The sequence below is a fragment of the Paroedura picta genome, chromosome 1, assembly GCF_049243985.1.
Source record: "Paroedura picta isolate Pp20150507F chromosome 1, Ppicta_v3.0, whole genome shotgun sequence".
Classification (NCBI taxonomy): Eukaryota; Metazoa; Chordata; class Lepidosauria; order Squamata; family Gekkonidae; genus Paroedura; species Paroedura picta.
This window is the reverse complement of record NC_135369.1, coordinates 108,544,294-108,568,718: the sequence shown is the minus strand read 5'-3', so window position 1 is coordinate 108,568,718 and position 24,425 is coordinate 108,544,294. Positions and strand designations below refer to the sequence as shown.

Sequence of the window (24,425 nt, the reverse complement as noted above, 5' to 3'; positions counted from 1 at the left end):
AATTGTTAGGTTTAAATGGCCTGAATAGACAAATTAGACTAGTAAATGTCCAGGGAAGGTGCTTTCTTCATATACTAATTCAGGGGCTCCAAACCAGGCCATGTTTCTGGCAAATTTAAGCTCATGAACCAGTTTGTGCCCATCCCTATCAGTTATATGTAGTCTCTAGAAATGGGTCCCAACTTTCCACAAATTTCTTTTTTACAGATATCTTACCTTGTAAGTTTCTGATGTAGTGTCTCAGGCCTCTTGCATCTACCACTTTAAGTGTTAGGACATACACATTCTCTTATTACTGGTCAATAATTTCTTAATGTAAATAATCTTTTAAGGCTATCTATTTGGAAACCTATGGACATCTGGCCAAATTCAGTTCCTTGTGCCTAACTCGTATTTTCCAATTTGTCCAGGGCTTGAAAATATAGTTCATTTTAAAACATACTACAATCTAAAAATCATACTCAAAACATAATATTTGTCTCATTTGCATAGTTTTTCAACGGCAAATTTTCAGATTCCCTACTAATTTTAGATGGCATAGAGCACAACAGCCTTTGCAATATTTAATATCCTACCTTCCCCCCAACACACACATACAGACAGACATAGTAGAAAAGATCAAGAGTTCTGTAGCACCTTAAAGACTAACAGAATTTGTGGCAGAGTTTTTGTGAGTCATTGCTTATTATGTCACATTCACAAAAGCTCATACCCTGCCACAACTGACTGACTGACTGTCAGTCAGTCACCGCCTCAGTCTAGCCATCTCAGGGTGGTGTACAGGCAAACGTGGCTACCCATCTTGATCTACACACATATATAGTGTTGCACTTGGTTCTGCTACTTGCATTGCGTTATACAAATGATACATTTAACAATTACCAAAGGAACAAGAAGTTAAAAGAATGCATAGAATAGCAAGAAATTTCTTTTCCTTCTCATCAACGTTGTTGCAGACTTCCTTGCTCAGTGAATCATGGTTAATCACTCCTGTACCTAACTAAATGTGGTCTTATTTAAGGTTATGTTATTAATATAACAGATGGTGTTATTTGTGCACTGCTTTTAAGTTACTTAAGTAAGAACAATATTTAGAAAAAGGTTATTTCCTAAACAGAAATTACCCAAGGGGTTTTCCAAGTAAAATCTGTGTTGCTTTCAACAACTATTTCTTCATAAAACTTAATGGCCACTTCCCACACTATAAGTTCTTATGAACGTGATTTGCATACTATAAGAACAAAGCATTAAAGTTACAGATTGCATTAACTTCCACCTTCACTGACTATATAATAATCATGACTACATGGGTTGTATACATCTGTCTTGCAAGGGTCTACCCCAGTACAGTCTGTGCAATCAAAAGATTGCTTCATATGAATTTAAGTGTACTTTGGGGGACAGGGAAGTGTGTTGGCTTAAAAATATTTAAAGGCAGAACACTACCCATGTAAGAACACACCCATTAATGTGACATGGATACCAAGAAAAGTGTACCAGCTTTTGAGATACACTAAGGAGAATCAAGCTAGATCAGTTTCTGCGGAGAGCCCAAGTAAAATAAATCAAATATAAATTCTTATAGAAGTTGTCCAATGTTCTCTAAGAACAAGTATTTTGACAATACTTTTCTCATTTGTACTAAAAGGTAACTGCTTAGCAGTACAGATGATCGAAAACCTGCCATACAAAGCCAGATATACAGCTGCCTGTATCTTGCTTTACACAATATGAATGCATCATTACACTAACCTCGTAACTATGAAATCGGACATTTTGCATAATATGTAAAACATATGAAAAACAACTTCACAAACTACCTGTCATAAGGAATCAGGGGAAAGACAGCGTAGTTACTGCAAAAGCATAGGAAGACAACACAGGGCAAAATGCAAACAGAGGAATGAGATTCAAAGCTGTATAGTAGTATAGCTGGAATATGCCACGGTGAGTACACACAGTAGAAAAGAGCAGCAGTGCAGTAGCACCTTAAAAACTAAGAAGTCAGCAGTGACTCACAAATTTAGTTAGGTGCGCTTTTCTACTACAGATCAACTAACACAGTTATCCATCTTGACCTGTGAGCACACAGTCTAATATGCTCAATATAACTCACTCACAAGCAAACTGTTGACTTCAAATTCTTTAAAGCAACAGTTGGTTAGGAACCAAGTTTGTGTTTGATATGTTTGGCAGAAGGTTTCTTCTCATTTGATTCTCTCACCTTCTGCGATAACCACCAACTGTTTGTGGTGTTCTTTCATTCAACGTATCTTACTAAATGACTCCAACGTATGTTTCATTGACAATGATGGAAAATGTTCTGTGATGATACGGTACCTTTCCTGACCATAAATAGGCATGCAAAAAGCATAGTCAGCACTAAATGTGGGATAGCCCTAACAACATTTCTCCCTTAACCAGTTAGCCTAAACTGAAAGTTTATAAAGTCTGAGGTAACGTTCAACACAATTAATAGAATTTCTGTTGAGGACATGGCTCGTTATGAGTATGTAAAACTGAAAGTACAACATGTAACAAGTAGGTACTTTTACAGCAATTCAGTCATGTTTCCAGAAACGAAGCAGTAATGTTAGGTTTGCTGCCTGATGGCGTACCAGAGGATGGTGCTATTAACTGGCCAATTGCCACTGTGGTTTTTTTTTAAGTAAATTATATATATTTTATATGTACTGAATTAAACTAAACAATTTAGAGTCGACATCACACCCTCTTTGAATTAATGAAAATTACTGTGGTATAGTAGCTAAGAGTGTTTGACTAGTACCCCTCTGCTCAGATTGCAACTCTGCCATGAAGTTCCCTGGATGAGCTTAGGTCTGTCACTATCAAGAGATTGCTGAGCTATTGGGAAGACAGAATGGACAGATAGATATTAAATATTAAATAAACAGGATAAAAGGGGGGGGAGAGAAAATGGCTTTCCTAACCACTTTGGAAGAAATATTAACTAAGAATCTAATAAAGGTAAAGGTATCCCCTGTACAAGCACTGAGTCATGTCTGACCCATGGGGTGACGTCCTCTAGCATTTTCTTGGCAGACTCATTACAGGGTGGTTTGCCATTCCCTTCCCCAGTCATGACCGTTCACCCCCCAGCAAGATGGGTACTCCTTTTAACGACCTCAGAAGGATGGAAGGCTGAGTCAACCTTGAGCCAGCTGCTGGGATTGAACTCCCAGCCTCATGGTCAGAGCTTCAGACAGCATGCTGGCTGCCCTACCACCCTGCGCCACAAGAGGCTCTTAAGAATAATGATCAACTATTCTTCAGACAGGCTCAAATAAAATAAAATTGTATTTATTTCAAGATTTATATACCGTCCCTCTCAGTTACCCACCTCGAGGCGGTTTACACAGTATAAAACGTCATAAAACAACAATATCAAAAGGATTCACTATGGAGATTACTTCTAGTTAACGTTTCTTATTCTTTAAAATAAACTGCTAACGATAATTTTGTGCTAATGGTACTGCAATAATAAGATACTTGAAATGCTGTTCTTGGTATTAGCTATCTAATGCTAAGTCCAGGCCCAGCAACCAATTATACAGGAAACATGAGAGTCACCAAAAATTGCAGTACATGCAGTATTTCGATCTGTAGCGTCAGTCCCACGTACCATGGCTTGACACTATCATGATGAACATTTCTATGCACTCCATGACCAGCAATGGCCATAGAAATGTGATGATAGGTATGCCATATATTGTGCTCCAAGTTCCAAATAAAGCTGTGCTATATGTTACTATGGACAGCCCTGAGCTGTCAGATCTGGCAGCTGCCCATTTATCTCATAACTGCATTTATTTTTTTCAGACTTTTTCCAAACACAGTGAATTTGCATATACAGCATGTCTCTGTAAAATACAGTTCATCTTTTCCTCCTTGGCAAACTATAGTGCTCTGTAAGGAAGCCATCATGAATACGTTCTGTGAAAGCCTTATAAAAGCCAATGAAAAAAGATCTGAGACACAGCTCAAAGTAACCAGCTTTAAATCTTTTGAGCATCATCTCATGCCCTTCAAATTATGATTTGAATGTTTTGAACCTAGTGGCAGGTTACAGTAGATGAGCGATAGGGATGTGAGTGTCCTGCATAGTGCAGGGAGTTGGACTAGATGACCCATGAGGTCCCTTCCAACTCTATTATTCTATGATTCTATGAATTACAGTAATTTCTGTGGAAGCACAACTTCCTCACCTCCCCACTCCTGTTACTGCCCAAATGTTCCCGAAAACGCTGCTTACAGGGGAGACGAGAGGAGCAGCCGGGGGGGGGGGGGCGGCAAAGGTTTGCTGCAGCACAAGGTAACTGGCAAAAACTGTCCCTCCTTGCATTTGTGGAAATCCTCTGAGAGATCCAAACAAATTTTGCACAACTGAATTGTGCAACTGAAATGAAGTTTTTAAATTCTTAAATAATATACTCATCCTTGAGTAAGACAGATTTTCAATTTTATTTACCTCATAGTAAGACTAATTTAAGTTTAATTGGCAAACACAATGCCATTTGGTATATTGCTGATTAAAAAACACGCAAAGCTCATGGGAAATTTAAGGAAATTAAGAACACATTGCTTTCCTTTGCACATGTAAATGAGTTAAAGTTAAAGATTTCACACAGATCTGCTCAAAATGAAATCTGCTGAGATTACACACACCTTTTAACTGCACACACACACAAAAAGGCACCATAGACTTGCAGATACAAAACTTAAAATAGTGAACTAGTTCTTTTATAAAATTACTTTAGCCCCATGTTTGCATTGACTTAAGGCCCAAAAAGAGCACTGAGCCAGCATTTTAAAAATTATAGCCTATTTAGAAAACCTGCTAATTTCCAGATCAAAAAGGTGGGAGCAACTATTTCTACAGAAACAGTGGTTTCTCAATAAAATAATAGTTTGTTATCACTATCATATATGAAAAACCATACCATACAGTGCTACTATCTTGGTGATATTACCTTCCATGAACTCAATCCTATGCGGTAACGTCCTTAATTAATCCTTGAAAGTATCAGGAATTAGTAACAACCATTCTTGTGGCAGGAGTTTTAAAATATCCCTTTAGTGATGGTTAAAGGACACACATAAATTTCAATTTTTGTCAAATCTATTACTGTAACCCAGCAAATTGGGTGTGTTAATATTAATGTTATTACATCATTACAAAGCAAGTTAAAGTATATACTGTGGTAAGATACAATCAGTTTGATTGGAGATTACAAGTTTGACAGCTGCTCTCCAAAATATCTTAAGTGATGATGCAATGAGTTCTCCTAACTACAAGGCCTTTGTTTACACCTGACTCAGGGATTGTCATGTTAGAGAAGTTATTCAAATCTACCTCAAGAGGCTCACTTAACTTGCTCTCCTTCAATGTGACAAGGTTATATCATATCATATACTAGATAAAATACTACAAAACATAACCTTGCCTCCCCCATGGGGATCTCTATGCTCTTATACCAAGAGATTCTATTCATAAGCCAATCTTTCCTGAAACCTCAGTTGGGAGGTCTCAAAGTTCTAAAACCCTTCCCTGTTGGATAGGGGTGGTACAGAATGTTAAGAAAGGTGCTCCAAGCCTACTATAGACCAATCCCAGACTGGTCAGAAATCACCACCACCATTTTTGGGGGGGAAAGATCCCCAAGCACACTACCCGTCCTTTGTATAGCCCTTATAGACTGAAAGTTCCACACATGGGTACAGGCAGCTTTTTGGTACTATAGCAGGGAGTAGAAAACAGGATATTTGGGGAGGCTAATTAAGTGGAATTTCAATATACATCTACAGGTATCACTCTTCTGATTAAATATCAAAGATTCTGCTAATAGAACTTGTCTAGTTAAGTGCAAGTAGCACATTAGAACATATTATGTGCCTGCTAGATTAGATCTATCTAGTCCAGTACACTGTTTCACACAAAGGCCAACCAGTTGCTTGGGAGTGGGGGAACAGGCACAGAGTTCAAGGCCCTCCTCTATTGCTCTCTTCCAGCACTGGTATTCATAGGCTTGCTGCCTGTGTAAGATGGAGACTCCCTTCAGTCACCACATCTAGTAGTTATTGATCGACTTCAGCTCCATGAATCTGTCTTACTGTTTCTTAAAACTATCTATGCTCATGGCCATCATTATCTTCAGTGGCAGTGAATTACACAGCTTAATTGTTTACGGAGTAAAGAAATATACCCTTCTCAGTTTGTAACAGAAGCAAAAAATTACATTATTACATTTCATCTAATACAAGCACAGTGTATAGTAGTATGCTTCGAATAATTAGTCTGCAGTGTTTTAAATATAAAAGTTAAGTTGCGCTGCAAATACACAAGACTGATTTTTCCAAATCAAAAGATCAGCTGTTGGTAGTTGTTGACTAGTGGGAAGGTAGAAACATTCCACTCCACACACAGTGGGAAAGTTTTATTGCACAAGTGGATTTATATTAAGTTTATTAGGACATGGAGAACATGATATGAACAATTAAAATTCATATGCAAGTAGATTGCTTATCAAATCCTGTTTAACTAACTTGGGGGGGGGGTAAAATTTTCAGCAAAAAAAATGTACATATTTGTAGAAGCATGGAACAGAGATTCTTCTTATATCTGGAACAGCTTGCGCTATTAAATAAAAAGTTAAGGGGTAAGTGGGTGGAGACAGTCCATACTCTGTGCCAATCGGGAGGCCCAACCCCACCTGGATATTGGGCTGCTCCCCCAGCCTGGCCAAAGGCTATTTATTTATTTTTTATTTATTTGACTTATAGTCCACCACTCCCATGTGGCTTGTGGCGGGTCACATTCAATAAAACCCCCATAAAATCCTTAATACAATAAAATCCCACCTAAAACCAGCAAACCCAACCTAACCCAACCCAATCCAAGTGGCAGCGGCATTACACAACCAACCAGTATCGCCGCCAGTTTGCCCCTTGCCGGGAATGGGGGGAGAGGAGGCTGCCTTCCGCCAGCCGGGGAATTTACGTGACCTCATCCACACACAGATTATCAGCTAGGAACCCTCCAACAGAGAAAAGGGCCAGCAATGCAACAAATACGAGGGAGAGGAATCCACCAGGGAAGGGCACTAAAGCCTGGAAAACAGGGGGAAGGGAGGGGTAGAGTGAGGTGGGGAGGAAGGAGACGGGGGACTAAAGGAAAAACACTGCACCAGAGAAAACGGCAGGAACTGCGACAACTCAGAGGCAGGAAAAACCACCATGAATCACAGTGAAGCTAGGAGAAGGGGGGAATGAGGTAACATAACGGGGGGGGGGGAGTCAGGAGACAGAAAGAAAAACCCTCCAACAGAGAAAAGATGGGAACTACAACAAATCAGGGGGAGGGGAAACCACCAGGGGACGGCAGTAAAGGTGGGAAAAACAGGCAAGGGAGGGGTATGAATGAGTGGTGGGAGAGAATGGAGACAGGATACAGAAGAAAAAGGGAGGGAACTGGAGGGAGGGATAGGCAATCAACACTTGATTATTCAAATACAACACCCCCAATCAATTTATCCTGCTCCAAATAAACTGCTCTCCTACCCATCTGTATCTGACCTCTAATTAATTTATCCACCTACCCAAGGACACAGCAATTACCTTACTCACCCACCCAACCAATCCAAAATTGCTTGCTCCCTCACCCAACCAGTTCTGACCCCTAATCAAATTAACCACCTACCCAACCAAACCCACAATGCTTGCTCTAGATGGCTTCCTTACCTAAGGAGAAGCCCGGGGGGGGAGGGGGGCCATCTTTCCCTTCCCCCTTGGGATGGGAAGCCCTTCAGCCGCCTCGCTTCCCAACCCACTCCCCCCATTCGAGTGCCCACTGTATAAGCTACAACGGGCTTTAATTCTAGTTCAAGTAATAAAGATACACTTTAAAATATGCCTCTGAAATTTTATTTTCTTACTGGATTCCAGAGGTAGACAGCCTGCTACCTGGTTTGCAGTTCTCTATTGTATGCCTAAGTTTATATGCAAAAAATTCATTAACAACAGTGTTGAGTTAGAGGTCATTAAAAATACTGAATAGATGCTTTTGCCTTCTTTGCTATCTAAATGTGTTAGTACCAACACATTTACAGAAAAGAACCTTTGAAATCAGAGTGTGAAACTGCTAAAACTGCTTTGAATCTAATTTGCAAAACATAATACTAAGCTGTATCAATGCAGTGGGCTGATTAAGCAAACCAAACTTATCAGCACTCAACCTTTGTGGTATTAAGCAATATTGGCAATTTAACACACAGTGATAATAAAAGTTTGCATATTCCTAACAGCACATAGTACATTATACATTTTTATATATTCTGTTGTTGTTAGACATTCAGTCGAGTCTGACACTTGGCGATCCCATGGCACAGTTGTCACCACGATCCCGCACCGCCTCCCTCAGCCATGCAACGTTCTGGCCGGCGTCCATCCCAATCGCATCCAACCACTGTGCCCTTTTTTGGCCTGGTTTCCTTTTTCTACAGACCAATCCTAGCATAACTGCTTTCTCCACTGAGTTGGATCGCATTATATAATGCACATCAAAAGCAACTTAGATGCTTGAGTTAGAGCAACTAGACAAATATAAGGCACATTTACATCACAAAATTTACTCAGGACTATGGATAGCGCTGATGAATATTTACTGATATCTGCAACAAGCCTCATTAAATTTTGTTTAAAAATGCAGCCAAAAACATTTCCAATTCTTCTCAACACACAGGAGAGAAAACAATAAATTTTAAAACCACTTGTACCAAGCTACTGAGATTGATTAATTGTTTATAACTCCTCTCACTTTTACTGCAGTGTTCATGTGATTTTAGCTACAGCCCTGCAGTAGTTTCCATATACCTAGTTTTAAAAAAATCATTACATTCCACAGTTTATCATTACATTCCACAGATATCAGTGGGACTTAGCACTGAGTAAACATTCACAGGGCTGAGCAGTCTGAACATTCTAGAAGCAGAAATGCCCTCCTGATTGCAATCAGTTAGCAATGTTTGGGGATTATGCTCGAATCAGTCATGGCCAGCACCTGAGAAAACACAAGATCATCCTGTGCTAAACAGAAGCAATGGCACTTTGAGAAATTTGGACTAAATCATGTGACTCAGTAGCATATGCTCTAAATAACTTTTTACTAGGCACAGACCTTCGTTTGTAGAAACTGCCCTAGTTTAATTCTGTCTATTTTTTTTCTTTTGGGGATATCTTCTGTTAATGAGAGTTTTCAGCCTTTATACACTTCTTCCTCAGTGTCTAAAATGGTGATCCCCCAACACAGCACCTCCTGTTTTCTGGTACCCACTCACCATATCATTCCCTAACCCCAAACTGTTTTCTTACACCTTTTTAAATCCCCTTCTTCCTATTCACACATCCCTTTTCTTACTGTGACAGTTTTCACATTGCTTTTCTATATCTTTCCTTCTCCCATGAGTCTGCCCTACATCCCTACCCTCATCCTGCTTCACCAGCTGCTTTTCACTCCTGCTACAAGCAATAGGACGATGGAGATATTTCAATGGAGGTAATGGGACTGATAGGGTTGGAGTGAAAAATACACCAGACTCAAGCAGCATCTTGTGAAGTCTGGTGCCAGCATTCTTAAAGGGTACCAGGTACCTGAGCTCATGGATTGGTTCCATAGTCTTCATCAGAGGCATGTATTTGCTAGAAACTACTTCACCAGAGAAGCAGCTATGTGCTCCAAGCAAGGCCTTGTTTTCTCATCTGTGAAATGTTGGAGGGTGGGATGGGAAAGTAAGCCAGGATGGGAAAGTAAGCCAAAATGAAACTGACCCCAAATTATACACACCTGCAATCCAATCCCTGAAAGACAATGTACCTACACATCCATGGACTGATACCAAAAGAGAGCCCCATATCTATTCTCACATTACAAAATGTAAAAATCTGAATGTCTAGATTATAAATAAGGAGCCAATTGTAGTGACTTAGACCATTGGCCCCCTTCTTCTGATTGGCATTAGTTCACTAAATGACTCAGGCAGGTGTTTCTACTTACCTTGTCCTTGGTGACACTGTAACCAGAGAGTGAAAAAGGCATCTGTCAGCAACTGCTCCCAGGCACAAATCTAGTATCCCTTTTCCCTATCAATTTATTTGATTTATTTGTATTCTTGCATTACACCTTCCTCTGGCAGCTCAGGACAGATCCCATCAGTTTCAAAGCACAAAGTTAATATAAAGGTAAAGGTAAAGGTATCCCCTGTGCAAGCACCGAGTCATGTCTGACCCTTGGCGTGACGCCCTCTAGCGTTTTCATGGCAGACTCAATACGGGGTGGTTTGCCAGTGCCTTCCCCAGTCGTTACCGTTTACCCCCCAGCAAGCTGGGTACTCATTTTACCGACCTCGGAAGGATGGAAGGCTGAGTCAACCTTGAGCCGGCTGCTGGGATTGAACTCCCAGCCTTATGGGCAAAGCTTTCAGACGGCTGCCTTACCACTCTGCGCCACAAGAGGCTCCAAAAGTTAATATACAACTAGTAAAAAAAGCCCGCTGCATGCCTCAATGCCTAGCAGGGCATTGTATGGGGGAGGGGAGGCGGAGGGAGGCAGGGGCGGGTAGGAGAAAGGGATAGCGGGCTCATGCAGCCTCCCGAACCGTATGTGTGTAATGCGGCTTGGGGAGGGCGCTGCAGGGCTGTGGAGGGCGGTCATCTGGCCAGCTGGCAACGGCAGCTTGGGGCCGCCGGTGGGCCAGAGATGCAGGAGGTGGCTGGTCCTCGGGGGCATGTCATAGGGGCCGTTGGCTCCTCCTGGCATCCACCCCCAGTTCCAGCCGGGTCTCTGACCCAGCGGCTGTTGGGGGGCGTCTATACTGGGTGCGGGCAATGGCTCCTAGCGTGTGGCCACAGTGGCTCTGGGCACCTGCTAGTTTGTTGGGGCCACAGTCGGTGCCTCCCCATGGGCACCGCCAGCGTCTCCTGGTGGCACTGCTGCCACCTCCTCGGGGCCAGCAGCGGCACCTCACAGCCCCTGCCAGCAGCCTCTGCTGGGTGAAGAAGCTGCATGTGCTGGGCTTGGTGGCTGGCAGGCAGTGTGTAGACGCGAGGTGGCATGCCCTCACGGCCGTGTTTTGGGGCAGGTGCTGCGGGGGGCAGGGTCAATCTACTTTTAAAACAAGGTGACTACTACAAGACTAGGGAACGATTAACACCCACTGGAATGAATTGGAAAAGTATGCATTATATGAAAAGGTCATAGCGTTACAACGATCCCAAAGCATTCTACAAAGTGTGTGATCATATGTTGTCCACATACATACGAAACACAAAGAAATTTGTCATTAGAAGTAAATTATGGGTAATTGTTCCCTAAGAAGAGAACTTTGGTTGCCAACCTGTAAGTTTGATTTACTCTATATCTTTTACACAGCAGTTAATCACTTCACAATTTGAAACTTTAGCTTGAAAGGCCATGCTGGAAAAAACAAAACAAAATGCATTCAACAGAAAGGATCATTCTAATTCATTCTGTTAGATACCAGGACAACTAACCTACTGAATGTATGAAACAATATGCATGTAGAATGGCAACCATGATCTACTTGTGTGTTTTTTCGGTTAGATTTTTAAGGTGATATTGGGGACAAAGTTTCTGACAGCTTGGTATGAAGCTCTTCAAGGCTCTCTTAGATCATGGTTGCTACCCTAGATATGTCTTCCAGGAGGACACTGTGGCTAATCACTGCCACAAAAATATACAGGGAAACTAACACATTGGACTATACCCATCTCTTTCCCATGTAACTATCACAGCTGTTTTAGTGTCAAATCCAGGCCTGAAATACTTAGGAACCATGCCATCATAACATGCCCCAACTGCTAGGCTTGTGAATGGCTAATAGATAATACTTCCCCTTTATCCTGTTCTCTTCAGAAGCACTATAATGACCATTTCTTTCAAGACAGCCAAGGCATTCATAGCCACCAGGACCCAGTTCATCACTCCTCTCCCAAAAGAAATAATTTCCCAAGAAAGGCAAGCATGGAGCAGACAAGTAATAGGCCACGTTTCTTCAAATAATCTCTCTTCACTTGTGTTCCATAACTTCAGCACTCAATCCATATCAGTCGGGCTTCCGTCCTGGCCACGGGGTGGAGGCGGTGTTGGTCACCCTTTTCGATGACCTCCATCGCCAGTTGGATCCCAGCCATGCTGGGATCAGGCAGCGCGTTTACCCACCCTGTCGGGAGCGCAACTCATCATCTCACCCCAGGCCAGGAATCTGAGTATCACCGTTGATGCCTCCCTGACTATGGAGACACAGGTCAAGAGAGCAGCGAGCCAGGCAATCTTCCATCTTTGCCAGGCCTGGCTACTAGCGCCATACCTGTCCCCTGATCTCATGGCCACAGTGATCCATGCGACAGTCACCTCCATAATAGATATCTGTAACTCGTTCTACGCGGGCCTACCCTTGTCCTTGATCCGGAAACTTCAGCTAGTGCAACATGCAGCTGCTAGGGTCCTCACTAGCACACCTTGGAGGGCCCATATCCAGCCTGTACTGAGGCAGCTGCATTGGTTGCCAATTGCTGCCCAGATCCGGTTCAAGGTTTTGGTTTTAACCTTTAAGACCTTACACGGGTTGGGATCCACATACCTGAAGGACCGCCTGTGGCCCTATGCCCCTCGCAGGACCTTACACGCAGGGCCTTACATGACTTACTGGTCATTCCCAGCCTTAAGGAAGTGCATCTAGCCTCAACCAGGGCCAGGGTCATTTCGGTCCTGGCCCCTACCTGGTGAGCTCCCAGGTGAGCTGCGGGCCCTGTGGGATTTGTCAGCTTTCCTCAGGGCCTGCAAAACAGAGCTCTTCCACCAGGCTTTCAGTTGAGGCTGGGGTCAGCGTATGAGAGCCACTCCCCCCCCCCCCGGGACTAGAAGTTACACCACTCCCTCCTTTCTTCCTGCCGCTCAGATAGCGGGGGTGGGAATAATATTGTTTTTCCACCTTTTTGGGATTTTTAAAGTCTTTTAATGGGAATTTTAATGGGATTAAAACTATTGTGACCCGCCATGAGCCTACGGGAGTGGCGGGACATAAATCTAATAAGAACAACAACAACAACAACAATAACTATAATAACAACAGTGAGAGCTCTGATAACATGTAAATACCAGTGTAAAGTTTAGAGCAGACACAAATAATTTAATATGCAAAGTGCTATTTAAACATGTCACATCAACTGAGGACTCCAAAACTGTTAAACAAATCTGGTGCTGTAGCCATTCTTGCAGCTTTATCACCCCAAGCTTCTCTGAATAACTAGGGAGCTAAAAGAATGCTATTCATTGATAAGAGTACCAATGAATGATTGTGCCAACTGTTTGTCACCCCCCTATTTCAGAGATTGCGTAAGACTGACAGGACTACCAATCATGTCATGTTCCTACCCCTATAGAAGGGTTGATACACTCACAGGACTAAGATTCACTAGATAGTAATCTGTCCATGATAAAGGAAGAATAGACATTCTCCCACCCACAGATCATCAATGTCCAGCACAGGACATAAAATCAAATGACCTGTTTATATATATCTCAACAGATAATATTTTTAAAATTAGACTATTATCTAAGTAAATATCTTTCTCTTATTCAGCTACACACAACAGGACACTTTGGTTGATAGGCACGCACAGGAAGCCTGTCCTAGCTTTTTTTAAAGCAGTGTCTGAAAATACCCTATGCCATCTTCAAAACAGAACGTCACAGGGAAATAGTATCAGGAGTGTCATTTTTTCCAGTGTAGGTGTACACAAAAATCTCAAAAACGTATGTTTCTCACTGTTTTTCACATGAGCCACTTCCTCTCCAAAGCCTACATGAAGCTATATCACTGAGAATCTGTGCATCTTGCCAAATGTTTTCCAATAGAGAGTCTTATACAGAATACTACTCTCCTTTATTACTACCTGAACACATTTATAAACAGTTATAGTGCATGGTTCAGTTTTGACTGGAAAGTTCCATAATATGGGTATTTCAAGAAAAATAATTTTTCACCTACAGCAGATAAACAGATGAATGGGACAAGTATATACTGTCATTTGGGCACTATAATAAAAGCAGTATACATATTCTGTGCTCAAGAAAAATATATATTCGGGTACACCATGAATCTAAATTCTTCATCAAGAATGCCAGATTTGACCAGTTATTCAAACTGAATAGATCTGCACAATGTCTTTTATTTTGCATAATTTGTTTCGCAATGTTTAATATTTGCATAATTTATTTTGGCTTTACTGGCTACAGGGATGGGGAAGAAACTACATAGGAAAGATACACCAACTAGTAGAAATCTGTATCAGCTTTTGACAATTCTGTAAGTATTGTCTTTACTCTTTCAATCTTATCTTTGCAGCTATAAAGGTTTTCTCTGCACTTGCTGAATTAAAACACACACACAGGTATGTCTATTATATTGATATGATCAACACCATTATACTCCAATAGACAATATACTGAACCAGATGTTTAGAAGGGACAGGGGAGCTCTGGGAATATCTCTGCCCGCTGAGCAAGATCTGGGATTTGTTTTCTTCCCTCCAGGTATTTAAACCCAGAAAGATCTAGAAGCACAACTTACTGGCAGGAGCCAAGAACCCACAGCTTCCTGCCTGTGGTCTTCAGTGAGTTGGATCAATAGAATCAGGACCAGCCCAGCATGTTAAAGGCCTATTGCATATTTGTTGACGTTGTGTTTTTGTTAACCACTTTACAATTATGGGAATAGCAGTGCAGGAATTCTTAAATAAAGACAAGGCCCATAAGGGCAGAAATTAGTATTACACTGACTTTTTTTTTTACTTCCCAAGGTCAAATACTCCTCTTATATTGTTTACAATGGCCACCATCACGTAACAAACCCAAACTTACCCCGGGAAGCTGTTGGGTAAGTTGAATATATTCACCATGTTATGTAGCCACTACAGCAGGAAGGTTGAGAACTCGTCACAAATAAGCCACTTCCAATTATACTGCACTTTAAGATCAAATCCTTAGATTTCTCATTAAACAACTCTTAGGATGAGGACATCCTAAGGCACCATACTGACATCACCACAATGCATGACAGGAACTTTAAGAGACAGCAGATGTAGTACAAATAGGTATGCTTTACATAGATATCTTCCTGAAACATGATAATCACTTAAATTTTTATTTGGCTTCCAAGCAGCAGTTCAAACAACTTTTTTGATGTTCCTATTTAAGTTTTCCATTAAGAATAAAAATTATTTTGGTGGCCACAGGCAGAACTGAGCGGCTGGGGAGAATGCAAGGGGCACGTAAAGAGTTGTAGCAAGGCAAGGGGCTTTCCCCCCTTCTTCTTTTGTCTCCTCTGAGGCAGCTTTGTGTCCATGTGTGAGGAAGAGAAGACAGTATCTGTCAGTGAATGGAGGGTTTTGTAGCCTGCTAGAGTGTGCTTTGTTGTGTTAAGTACTCTTAAGAGCTTTCGGCTGTGCCTATGCCTGACAGAGCAAGTGTGTGCATGAAATAAAGCCAGGAGTTTTTCATTGATAGGAGCAGTGAAAACCTGCATACAGAGGAGGAGAACAGTCCAAAGGAAAATGGGAGTATTGAGTTCCTTAGGAAGTCTCCCTTCACTGCTGCAGCATGAGCCCAAAGGCTGAAGCTCAAGAACAGACTTCAAGCCTTTGCAGAAGAGATGGAAGTAGCACAAAGGGTAGAGGAGGAATCTAAACAAATTCAAAGACAGAGTGAGAGTGAGACATTTATCAGGGGGCCCGGGACCAAGCCCTATGAGGAAAGGCTGAGGGTCTTCCGTCAGGCATGTGGTTGAGGCCAGGGGGGCTCTCGGCACTGTAAGCTGTGGATCTCAGCTGAAACAAACTAAGTCCCACTCCCCCAGATAGAGAGTAATAGACCTTTGCAGGACGGGGGGAGGGGACTGGGTTATATATTTATGATCCACCATAGTGACATTGTGTTTTAATTATGTTTTAATAGGTTTTTATGGGATTTTATTGTTTTAATGAATTTCTGTAAACTGCCACGAGATATTTGAGAGTGGCGGTATGTAAATATAAAAATAAATAAATATATAAATAGAGGTGGAATCGACTGCCTAAGGAGTTAATGAGCTCCCCTTCATTGACAGCCTTCAAGCAGAGGATGGACAGATATTTATCCTGGATGCTTTAGACTGATCCTGTATTGAGTAGCGAGTTGGACTAGATGGCCTGTATGGCCCCTTCCAACTCTATGATTCTAAATGCAGTTTTTCTCATTTAAAATTATTTGATATCAGATATGCACTATGAAGATAAAAGAACCGGCACGTTTCTAGAGTTATCACAAAGCAGAAAAACATACTGGACTGAGAACACATATACTGGAGGTATATCTGACCAGATAGAAATAAAGCATATTAATGTTACCTGCATTCAAATTCTAAATCATATGAATAGTGTTTGTATAACTTGTGATTATTACAGAAGGGAGGGACTTAGATACTGAATCCCTGTGGACAGGGACAATTTTTAAAGCATATTTTATTATGCAAAGGGCTGTTTACTAGTTTTGTCCTGCAAGTGTCTACTGCAATCAATATTTCATCCCCACTGCCATAGAAAATATTTCACCACAACTTTTGCCTTCAAAAGAGTATATAGCAAGAAAATCAAAAAAGGCGGTCTTAGAATAATATTCTGCACAGTTGTTGTTTTAACATGATAGAATTCCACTGTACCTCCCATGACAGTGCAAGAAATGGCAACAGATCATGATCTGATAATGGCTTAAATGCCCTTCCAATAAAAATCATAGAATAATAGAATCATAGAGTTGGAAGGGGCCATACAGGCCATCTAGTCCAACCCCCTGCTCAACGCAGGATCAGGCCTAAGCATCCTAAAGCATCCAAGAAAAGTGTGTATCCAACCTTTGCTTGAAGACTGCCAGTGAGGGGGAGCTCACCACCTCCTTAGGCAGCCTATTCCACTGCTGAACTACTCTGACTGTGAAAATGTTTTTCCTGTTTAGCCTATATCGTTGTACTTGTAGTTTAAATCCATTACTGCGTGTCCTTTCCTCTGCACCCAATGGGAACAGCATCCTGCCCTCCTCCAAATGACAACCTTTCAAATACTTAAAGAGGGCTATCATGTTTAGTAGTCAAAGTCTAGTAGTCATTAGACATTATTCTCATTAGATATTATTCTCATTTCTCATTACTAGAAAATTAGAACTATTGTAGAACTTTTACCACTGCAGGCACACAATTCTATTACCCAAATCTCCACTATATCACAATTCTTGTTGATGGAGCACCTATTAGAACAAGGCAAATAAGAGCCTCATGGCAAGATGGAACACAATGATATGCAACAATTAATTAATCCTGAATTTTATTAAGAACATATTTTACAAATAACAACAACATAAAGGCCAGTTTTATTGTTAAAATATTTAATTCTAAATGCAAACAAAATTAATTCAGTGTACCAAAGGTGGTGACTACACAATAATCTTGATCTTAAGCATTTTGATTAATATATTTTACCATTTATGTAACAAGTCTACCAAATGTCATTCAGAGTTCTGAAAAAAAACCCTACAAACCCTATATACATGCAAACCACAGGCTGGCTTTAGTGAAGTAAAACAAGTATCAGTTAACCATAGTTATAAATAGGAATGTACAAAATTTCTGGTATTTTTCGGGTTCAGGTATATCCTGATATCCCAAACCCCAGTACTGGTACGGTATTCCGATCCGGTAAATATTCAGGAATTTCTTTCTTTTGTCCCCCTTTTTTTTGGTTTCAGGAGTTAGATGCAGGAGTTAAAGGGACCAATATCTCTTTAAATGACTTGGACAGTGAAGTTTGAGTCATTTAAAAGGATCTTGATTCCTTGAAATGCTTTAAATCCAGTTATCCAGTAGTCCCAGAAAATCTTGAAGATTTTCATTTCGGTAGCAAATATATATATATATATAGAGAGAGAGAGCTGATTTAATACCCCCCAAATATATATACAGCTGATTTAATACCCCCAAAATACTGACAGGGTTTTGTTTTTTTGGCTCAGATTAGTCAAAAGCACCTTCCCAGTTATAATCCACTTCTGATCCTAACAGTGTAAATTTTCCTCCCCTCCTGGGCAGTCCTTATTTGTCCACACTCAGTGCAGTTTGTTGGTCGTTATTTTTAAATCAATTCATCTGACCTGTTCTTTCACAGAATCTTGGCATGCATGTTATTACAGCTCTAAGTAGGAATTATTTTGCATACAGGTGCTCTGAAGGAGGAGAAAAGAGGTCTGTACTGGGAGATTAAAAATAAGGCCAAGGCCAAAGGTGCAAAATAAGATAATTAATTCAGTTAAAATTCCCCCCAAACATAGGACATGTTAGAAATTTTAACAGCGTAATAAAATACATCTTTTAAAATTTTGCACCATCAGCCTTGACCTTTATCTCCTATGGAAGAGAAGGACAGGTGAATCTATATATGCAAACCATTCATCAGCCCCCACACTAATCAACAACCAGCAGGTTGCAATATGTGAGTGCACAAATCCAAGGGCTGGCCAGGAAGAAGCTGGATCCCTGAAGCTCCCTGACAATGCCTCTATCTTAAGCACAGCACCACCATCAAAAGAAATGGATCAAGCCCCAAGTATTTAAAGAATATTGATCACCAAACAGCAATATTTTGCAAGCTGGGCAACAAATTTTAAAAAATGAAGTTTTATCTTTGGTCAAAAAGTATTCATATGGTAAATATATACACCTGTATTAAGAATTACAGTATTATACCAGTAATTAAATTAAATATACAGTGCATTTACATGTATTTAATAGCCTTCTCAGGATCTAAACATATTCAATACACCATACATTAAAGGTACGGTCAAATAGGTGATCAATAAAACCCTTATAACCTCAAACATTCCTAAATCACACTCACAAAGCTGCAGCCAACTTTAGATCTATACGGGGGGGGGGGCGGTGAGTGGGGGACTGGAATCCCACACAGGATGACAATAAGAAAATGTATCAGATGTGACAAAAAAGATGTAGCAAACATTTCAAATAGATGTACTGAATGAATCCCTGAATGCTGACAGTGTCAAACTACCAAAATTGACAAAATAAAACATGCCCTCAAATGTAGCCAATGTTTTATATTTTAAGTTATATATCAAAATGACTATATTTTGACGTAGCATTAAAGTGCATTAAGATCACTCATGTTCAGAAGCAAACCAGCTGCTTGGGTTAACCTAATAAAAGTTAGGATTTTACTGAAGATATTGTAATACATATAACTCATTCAGAATACTAATACCATAACACCCAGTGAAAATCTTAACAGTTTATAAAAAGAAAAGGATGGACAGTACCAGAAAGTTACAAGACAAAAAATAAAAATGATTACCTAAATTAAATCTAAGGAATGGTGTTCAAACAAAGACTATTTTACAGCATATAATAAAGAATATTTTTGTTACTGATTTAATGTTTCCACATTTGGAAAAAGATTCTCTTTAAACAATATCTTTATCACTTATAACATATTTTAAGGTGAATGTGAACAATTAATGTACCTATAAAATAGACTGTGCATTCAGCAAATATGTTTCTAATATGGTTAGTATTTATTAGTGTATTTATTAGTGAGTCCAACTGGCATGTGGCAAATACACAGCCTGTTACTTGGGGGGAGGGGGGGGGAAAGTCATCCTAAATAATGACAACCAATTATTCACACGTTTCCAAAAAAATAAAAAGCTGGCCACCTACGTTTACAGTCTACCACACTGTACTCAGCACTAACTTCCTTGTGTCACAGGAGTTTTAATATGTGAAGAAATATACGTATTTATAATCTATCAATATTCCGTGAAAGGGAGAGATCAAAAGAAAGCTATATGATGCCGCAGCATAGCTATATAAAACAAAACTATTATCTGTAGCAAATTAATTCAGAGTAATATAATTCTAAAGATTTGTTCCCCATTACAGCTTTTAAAAAGTTGGTCCAAAGTCATATTTTTATTACAGCTAGCCCATTTCTTCTTGAAAATGTTTTAATGTTTCAATTATTTGATAAAGATTCAATACCCATATATCTTACTCCAACACAGTTATTAAAAATTAATATTTACTTCTACTAATCAAAGAGTAAAAAAATTAAAAAATCTGAAATCCAGTGTACTGGTTTAAAATGTTTACTACAAAAGTTCTCACCCAATATAAAGACTTGAGCTTGTTTTCAGAAACCAATTCTAATTTACAGTTCAAATGCATAAACACATAAAATATTTTTAAATGTAAAAATAAAAGTTGGCATAGGTTCTTAATACCATCATCTGGTGAAGGCTCTCTTTTGACCTGATTTTACAATGTCATCAGGAGATGGTGATTTGAAGTCAAATGGAGTAATTTCTGATAAGGGGCCAATTTCATTAACTTTTATTTCCTGGATCTGGCTGCTGTACAAGAAAGCCTTATGAAAACTAACAATTTGACGCTTGTATTTCTTCTTTGGAGGGTAATGAAGACATAAAGTTATTGCAAAAGCTGATGGTCTAGCAGACAGCACTTTTGTCCATGAACCAGCACCTCCTAAGAGGCATGATTGGGACCTAGCTTTCCTTTTCTTGTTTCCTTTAGGTACAATCAGTTGCTGCCCTTCCTTTGAAAATAAAACTTGAGTTTTGGGAAGCAGGGTATCCGATTGTACTTTCATGGGCTCTGGAGATAATGATGATTTTCTAATAAGAACACTTAGATCAATATCAGAATTTGCAACTGCAAGTGGCATTGTTCTAGCTACATGAAACTTAGACAAGTTAGTTGCTGTGTGATGATCATTGAGTTCAATAGATTTTTCAATTAAATCTGAAAGTGATAGACTCTCAAGCTCTTTAACTGGAGAAGCCCTAGAGAAAGCCAGAGAAGATAAGGATCCTGATAAGTCTGTCATCCCAGATGAAATTTGAGGATGGCTGGTTAGTCGTTGTGAAGGTTGTAAATCCGTATCACTGAAGCAAGCTAACGACTCACTACAAAGATCAGCTAAGGAGTAAGTTTTATCTGAGGTATTCCCTTGGTGTTCCTGCAGGAGATCAACCAGCGATGGGCTTCCAGAAACTGAAAATGTTGAGCCACCAGCCCTTGAAGGACAACTACTGTACTCTTGAGAACTGCCCTTTTTTGCCAAAAAGGATGGGCTATTTCTGAAACTGTCAGTCTTTTTACTGAGCTGATGACTTATCTTATTATCAAGCATCAAATTCCCAAAATCACTTATTAAGACAGAAGGATTATCAAATTTGTCCTTGCTATCAAGATCTGAACTTTTTTTAAGGACAACTAGTGCAGTATTTTGCACATCTGATGAGTCACCTATTTCTTTATTTCTCATCAAGGCTTTCAAGTCTTTAATACCTTTTAATTCAGACTGATCCCAAGGAGACTTTCCTGATGGATTCCTTTCAGAACGAAAACATGTATCACATTTAGTACAAAGTCTCTGGCTTGAACTGATATTGTCATCTACCGGGAGGCTGGTCTGCTTGTTATTAACTGATTCATAAAGTGATCTGTCATTAAGGATGTCACTAAGAGGGACAAGAAGAGATCCCAAAGACTTACAGGAACATTTTAAGGTTTTCTTTCTGGCTGAAGGAATATTGACTTTTTTTGGTCTGAGGAAAGTTTCTTCACTTGAACAATAACTAGCAGTGTCTGAATTTTCTTGCAGCAAATTAGTCAAGTTAACTTCAGAAAACACTTCTGAACAGAATAAGCCTTACCTTACATGAGCCAACAATTCCAGACAGATGCAGGGTCAACAGTAAACACAGTTCAATTTGTGACAACGCAGGAAGGACAACAGCAAAATCAAGAAAAAGAAACATGAAAAGGCATTTAATTAACAAACATTATTTAAACTATTTTTTAGTTGTATGTAAGTATTGGATGTCTTAAAACATAGGCTCACAAATTCAATTTAATTACACTACAGTTTTCCTGCAGTAGAAGTTCAGAACTACTAAACTAGAAATATTACATTCCACATAAATGAGTGCTGTTATTTCTATGACACAATTGGAAGGGACTAATTTAAAACTTCACCATTACATAATATTTTACGTAAAAGCAACTTAATACTGCTAATTATATTTACACAACTATCCTTTCAAAATGAAGGCTCATCTGCATGGTACCTGCCTAAAATTCTCCATTTAAGATGAAGGCTTAACTGTGTATCAGTCATCCTTTACAAGTGTTTTCTACATATGCCATTTAGCCTCTCATTTTCATTAAAAAAATAAGTAAACTGTTTAAGCTGCCTGAAATTGCTTTGTTTTAGTTATTCATATATTACTAATACACAGCCTGCCCCCTGCTGAGAAGAGCCACACACTAACTTCCATGAAATTTAAACACAAGCATACCTTTTGTTGCCTTTCCAGAAATTACATTATCTTCATCCTTGATCTTCATATCGTGCTTGTTAACTTGTGCAAGAACAAAATCCAAAGCCTGCTGCACATCAAATTTGCTATTCAGTACAGCTTCCACCATCATCTTCTCTGGCACAGACTCCCCAAGAACTTCCCTCATGTGGTCAAGGCATGAATCAAGCTGAGCTAAAACAAAATAATTTTAAGTTGTGCAGGACAAGAACTTCCATATCATTCAGAGCTTAAAATTGAAGAGAGCAGCTCTTGTTGCTCTTAGCCAAACCACTGCCATATTCTTCCAGGAACACGGCTTATTATCCATTCCCTAACCAGAATGTTCTTTATTCCACTGATAGCACAATAACTTTACCACCTTTTAGGAGTTTGTAAAAGGCTGAATATTTACCAATGTAGATATTATCAACAAGAGCAGCCAGCATTCAATCCAAAAAGATAATGCAGATATATTCAGGCTTAAATTATTCAACATAACTGATGTCAATGTAGCATCATTTAACAGTCCATTTTAAACATTTACAGGCACCGTAATTATCTTTTAAGATAAACAGTATCTTTTCAAGCTTCAGGACTAAGCAGATGGATTCTCTAGCTACAAACAAAGTGAAGCATAAATAAAAATCTGCTAACTACAAGCCTTTAACATTCTCTGCATTGTGAATGGGTTGATGAATCTTAAATATACATCCTTTTAGAAGGCATTCCATTAACTACCAAGTGGAAAAATAAGGTTAACTAACACTATCCTCAGAGAGAAATAAGGCAGATTCAGTTAAATATAGATGCCTAATACCACGCTAGGATTGATGTCTTTTTCAGTGACAGACATGCTAGAATAGGCATGCCTAGAATTACAACCACACAAAAAACAGTGCTCTGTTAAGCCAAATCTATTATTAGGATTAGCACAGATGTGCCAAGATAGTGATGCCAAGCAAGTAACACCCTGTGCAAGCACCGAGTCATGTCTGACCCTTAGGGTGATGCCCTCCAGCATTTTCATGGCAGACTCAATACAGGGTGGCCTTGCCAGTGCCTTCCCCAGTCATTACTGTTTTACCCCCCAGCAAGCTGGGTACTCATTTTACTGACCTCGGAAGGTAAAATGAGTTATGGTGTATCAAATGTTACAGTATAATAAACAGACTTCTAAGGAGTCTTCAAATGTCAGTGGTTCTGTAATGTCCAAAATATTAAACAAATTCCAACACGTTTTGCTGTGTGGCTTTTTCAAGGGACATCAATTCTTGGAAAATATATAAAGGTACAATTAGTGATTGTTCAAAAAATAATAAATGCATTAAAAAGATACAATTGACTAATGTCATGAATACATGCTCAATGGTTTCAACAGGAAACTTCAGTTTAGAGAAACAATATCGTAACAGTGTCTAAAACAAAAACAAAACATTAGAATTATTATGGTAACATGAATATGAACCTCTTTTTAAACCCAAGTTTAATCATTTCGGACTTTGTGGTCCTTCTTTTTGTTTAACTCTGTTTATTCAATTAATTTTACAGTGGTTCTGTATGATATACAAGTTTATATACTAGGCAGAGATTCATATTCATGTTACCATAATAATTCTAATGTTTTGTTTTTGTTTTAGACTTTCTGTTAAGAGACTGTTTCTCTAAATTGAAGTTTCCTGTTGAATCACCGTGGCTAGGTGTTCAGAAGAAAGGTAGGGCGCTAGTAGCCGCGCCTGGCGAAGACCTTGCAGAAGGTATCTCACTTACCTCATCCCCAGACTATTTCCTCTTCCTGGCAGCCCTCGTATTTTCCAGCTTACTTTTCTCCTTCACACCCAACAACCAACTTATCTTTTATATATGCTACCCATCTTCAGCAGTATTTATTATTTATTGTACTTCTATACTC

The 24,425-nt window shown here is 39.6% G+C and overlaps 2 protein-coding genes and 1 long non-coding RNA gene across 4 annotated transcripts in view; 1 reads left to right on the top strand and 2 right to left on the bottom strand.

The window, feature by feature from the left end:
- The window catches only part of LOC143844699 (uncharacterized), a 28,442-nt gene extending 13,469 nt beyond the window's left edge, over window positions 1–14,973 (top strand). The window contains exons 2-3 of the long non-coding RNA XR_013234099.1: window positions 14,442–14,487; window positions 14,896–14,973. This is a non-coding gene — a long non-coding RNA (uncharacterized LOC143844699). The remainder of the gene's footprint in view (window positions 1–14,441; window positions 14,488–14,895) is intronic.
- The window catches only part of HBS1L (HBS1 like translational GTPase), a 54,313-nt gene that overhangs the window by 23,446 nt on the left and 6,442 nt on the right, over window positions 1–24,425 (bottom strand). The window contains exon 4 of one of the 2 annotated variants that reach the window (XM_077352165.1): window positions 22,514–22,708. In XM_077352165.1, coding sequence (XP_077208280.1) covers window positions 22,514–22,708 — 195 coding nt within the window. Of the gene's footprint in view, window positions 1–21,707; window positions 21,832–22,513; window positions 22,709–24,425 lie in introns of those variants that run through there. The other variant, XM_077352176.1, reaches the window with a different exon arrangement.
- Window positions 17,493–21,701, bottom strand: LOC143844695 (uncharacterized). The gene has a single exon (XM_077352190.1). The coding sequence runs from the start codon at window positions 21,475–21,477 to the stop codon at window positions 20,416–20,418; it is 1,062 nt and encodes a 353-aa protein (XP_077208305.1). The 5' UTR covers window positions 21,478–21,701; the 3' UTR covers window positions 17,493–20,415.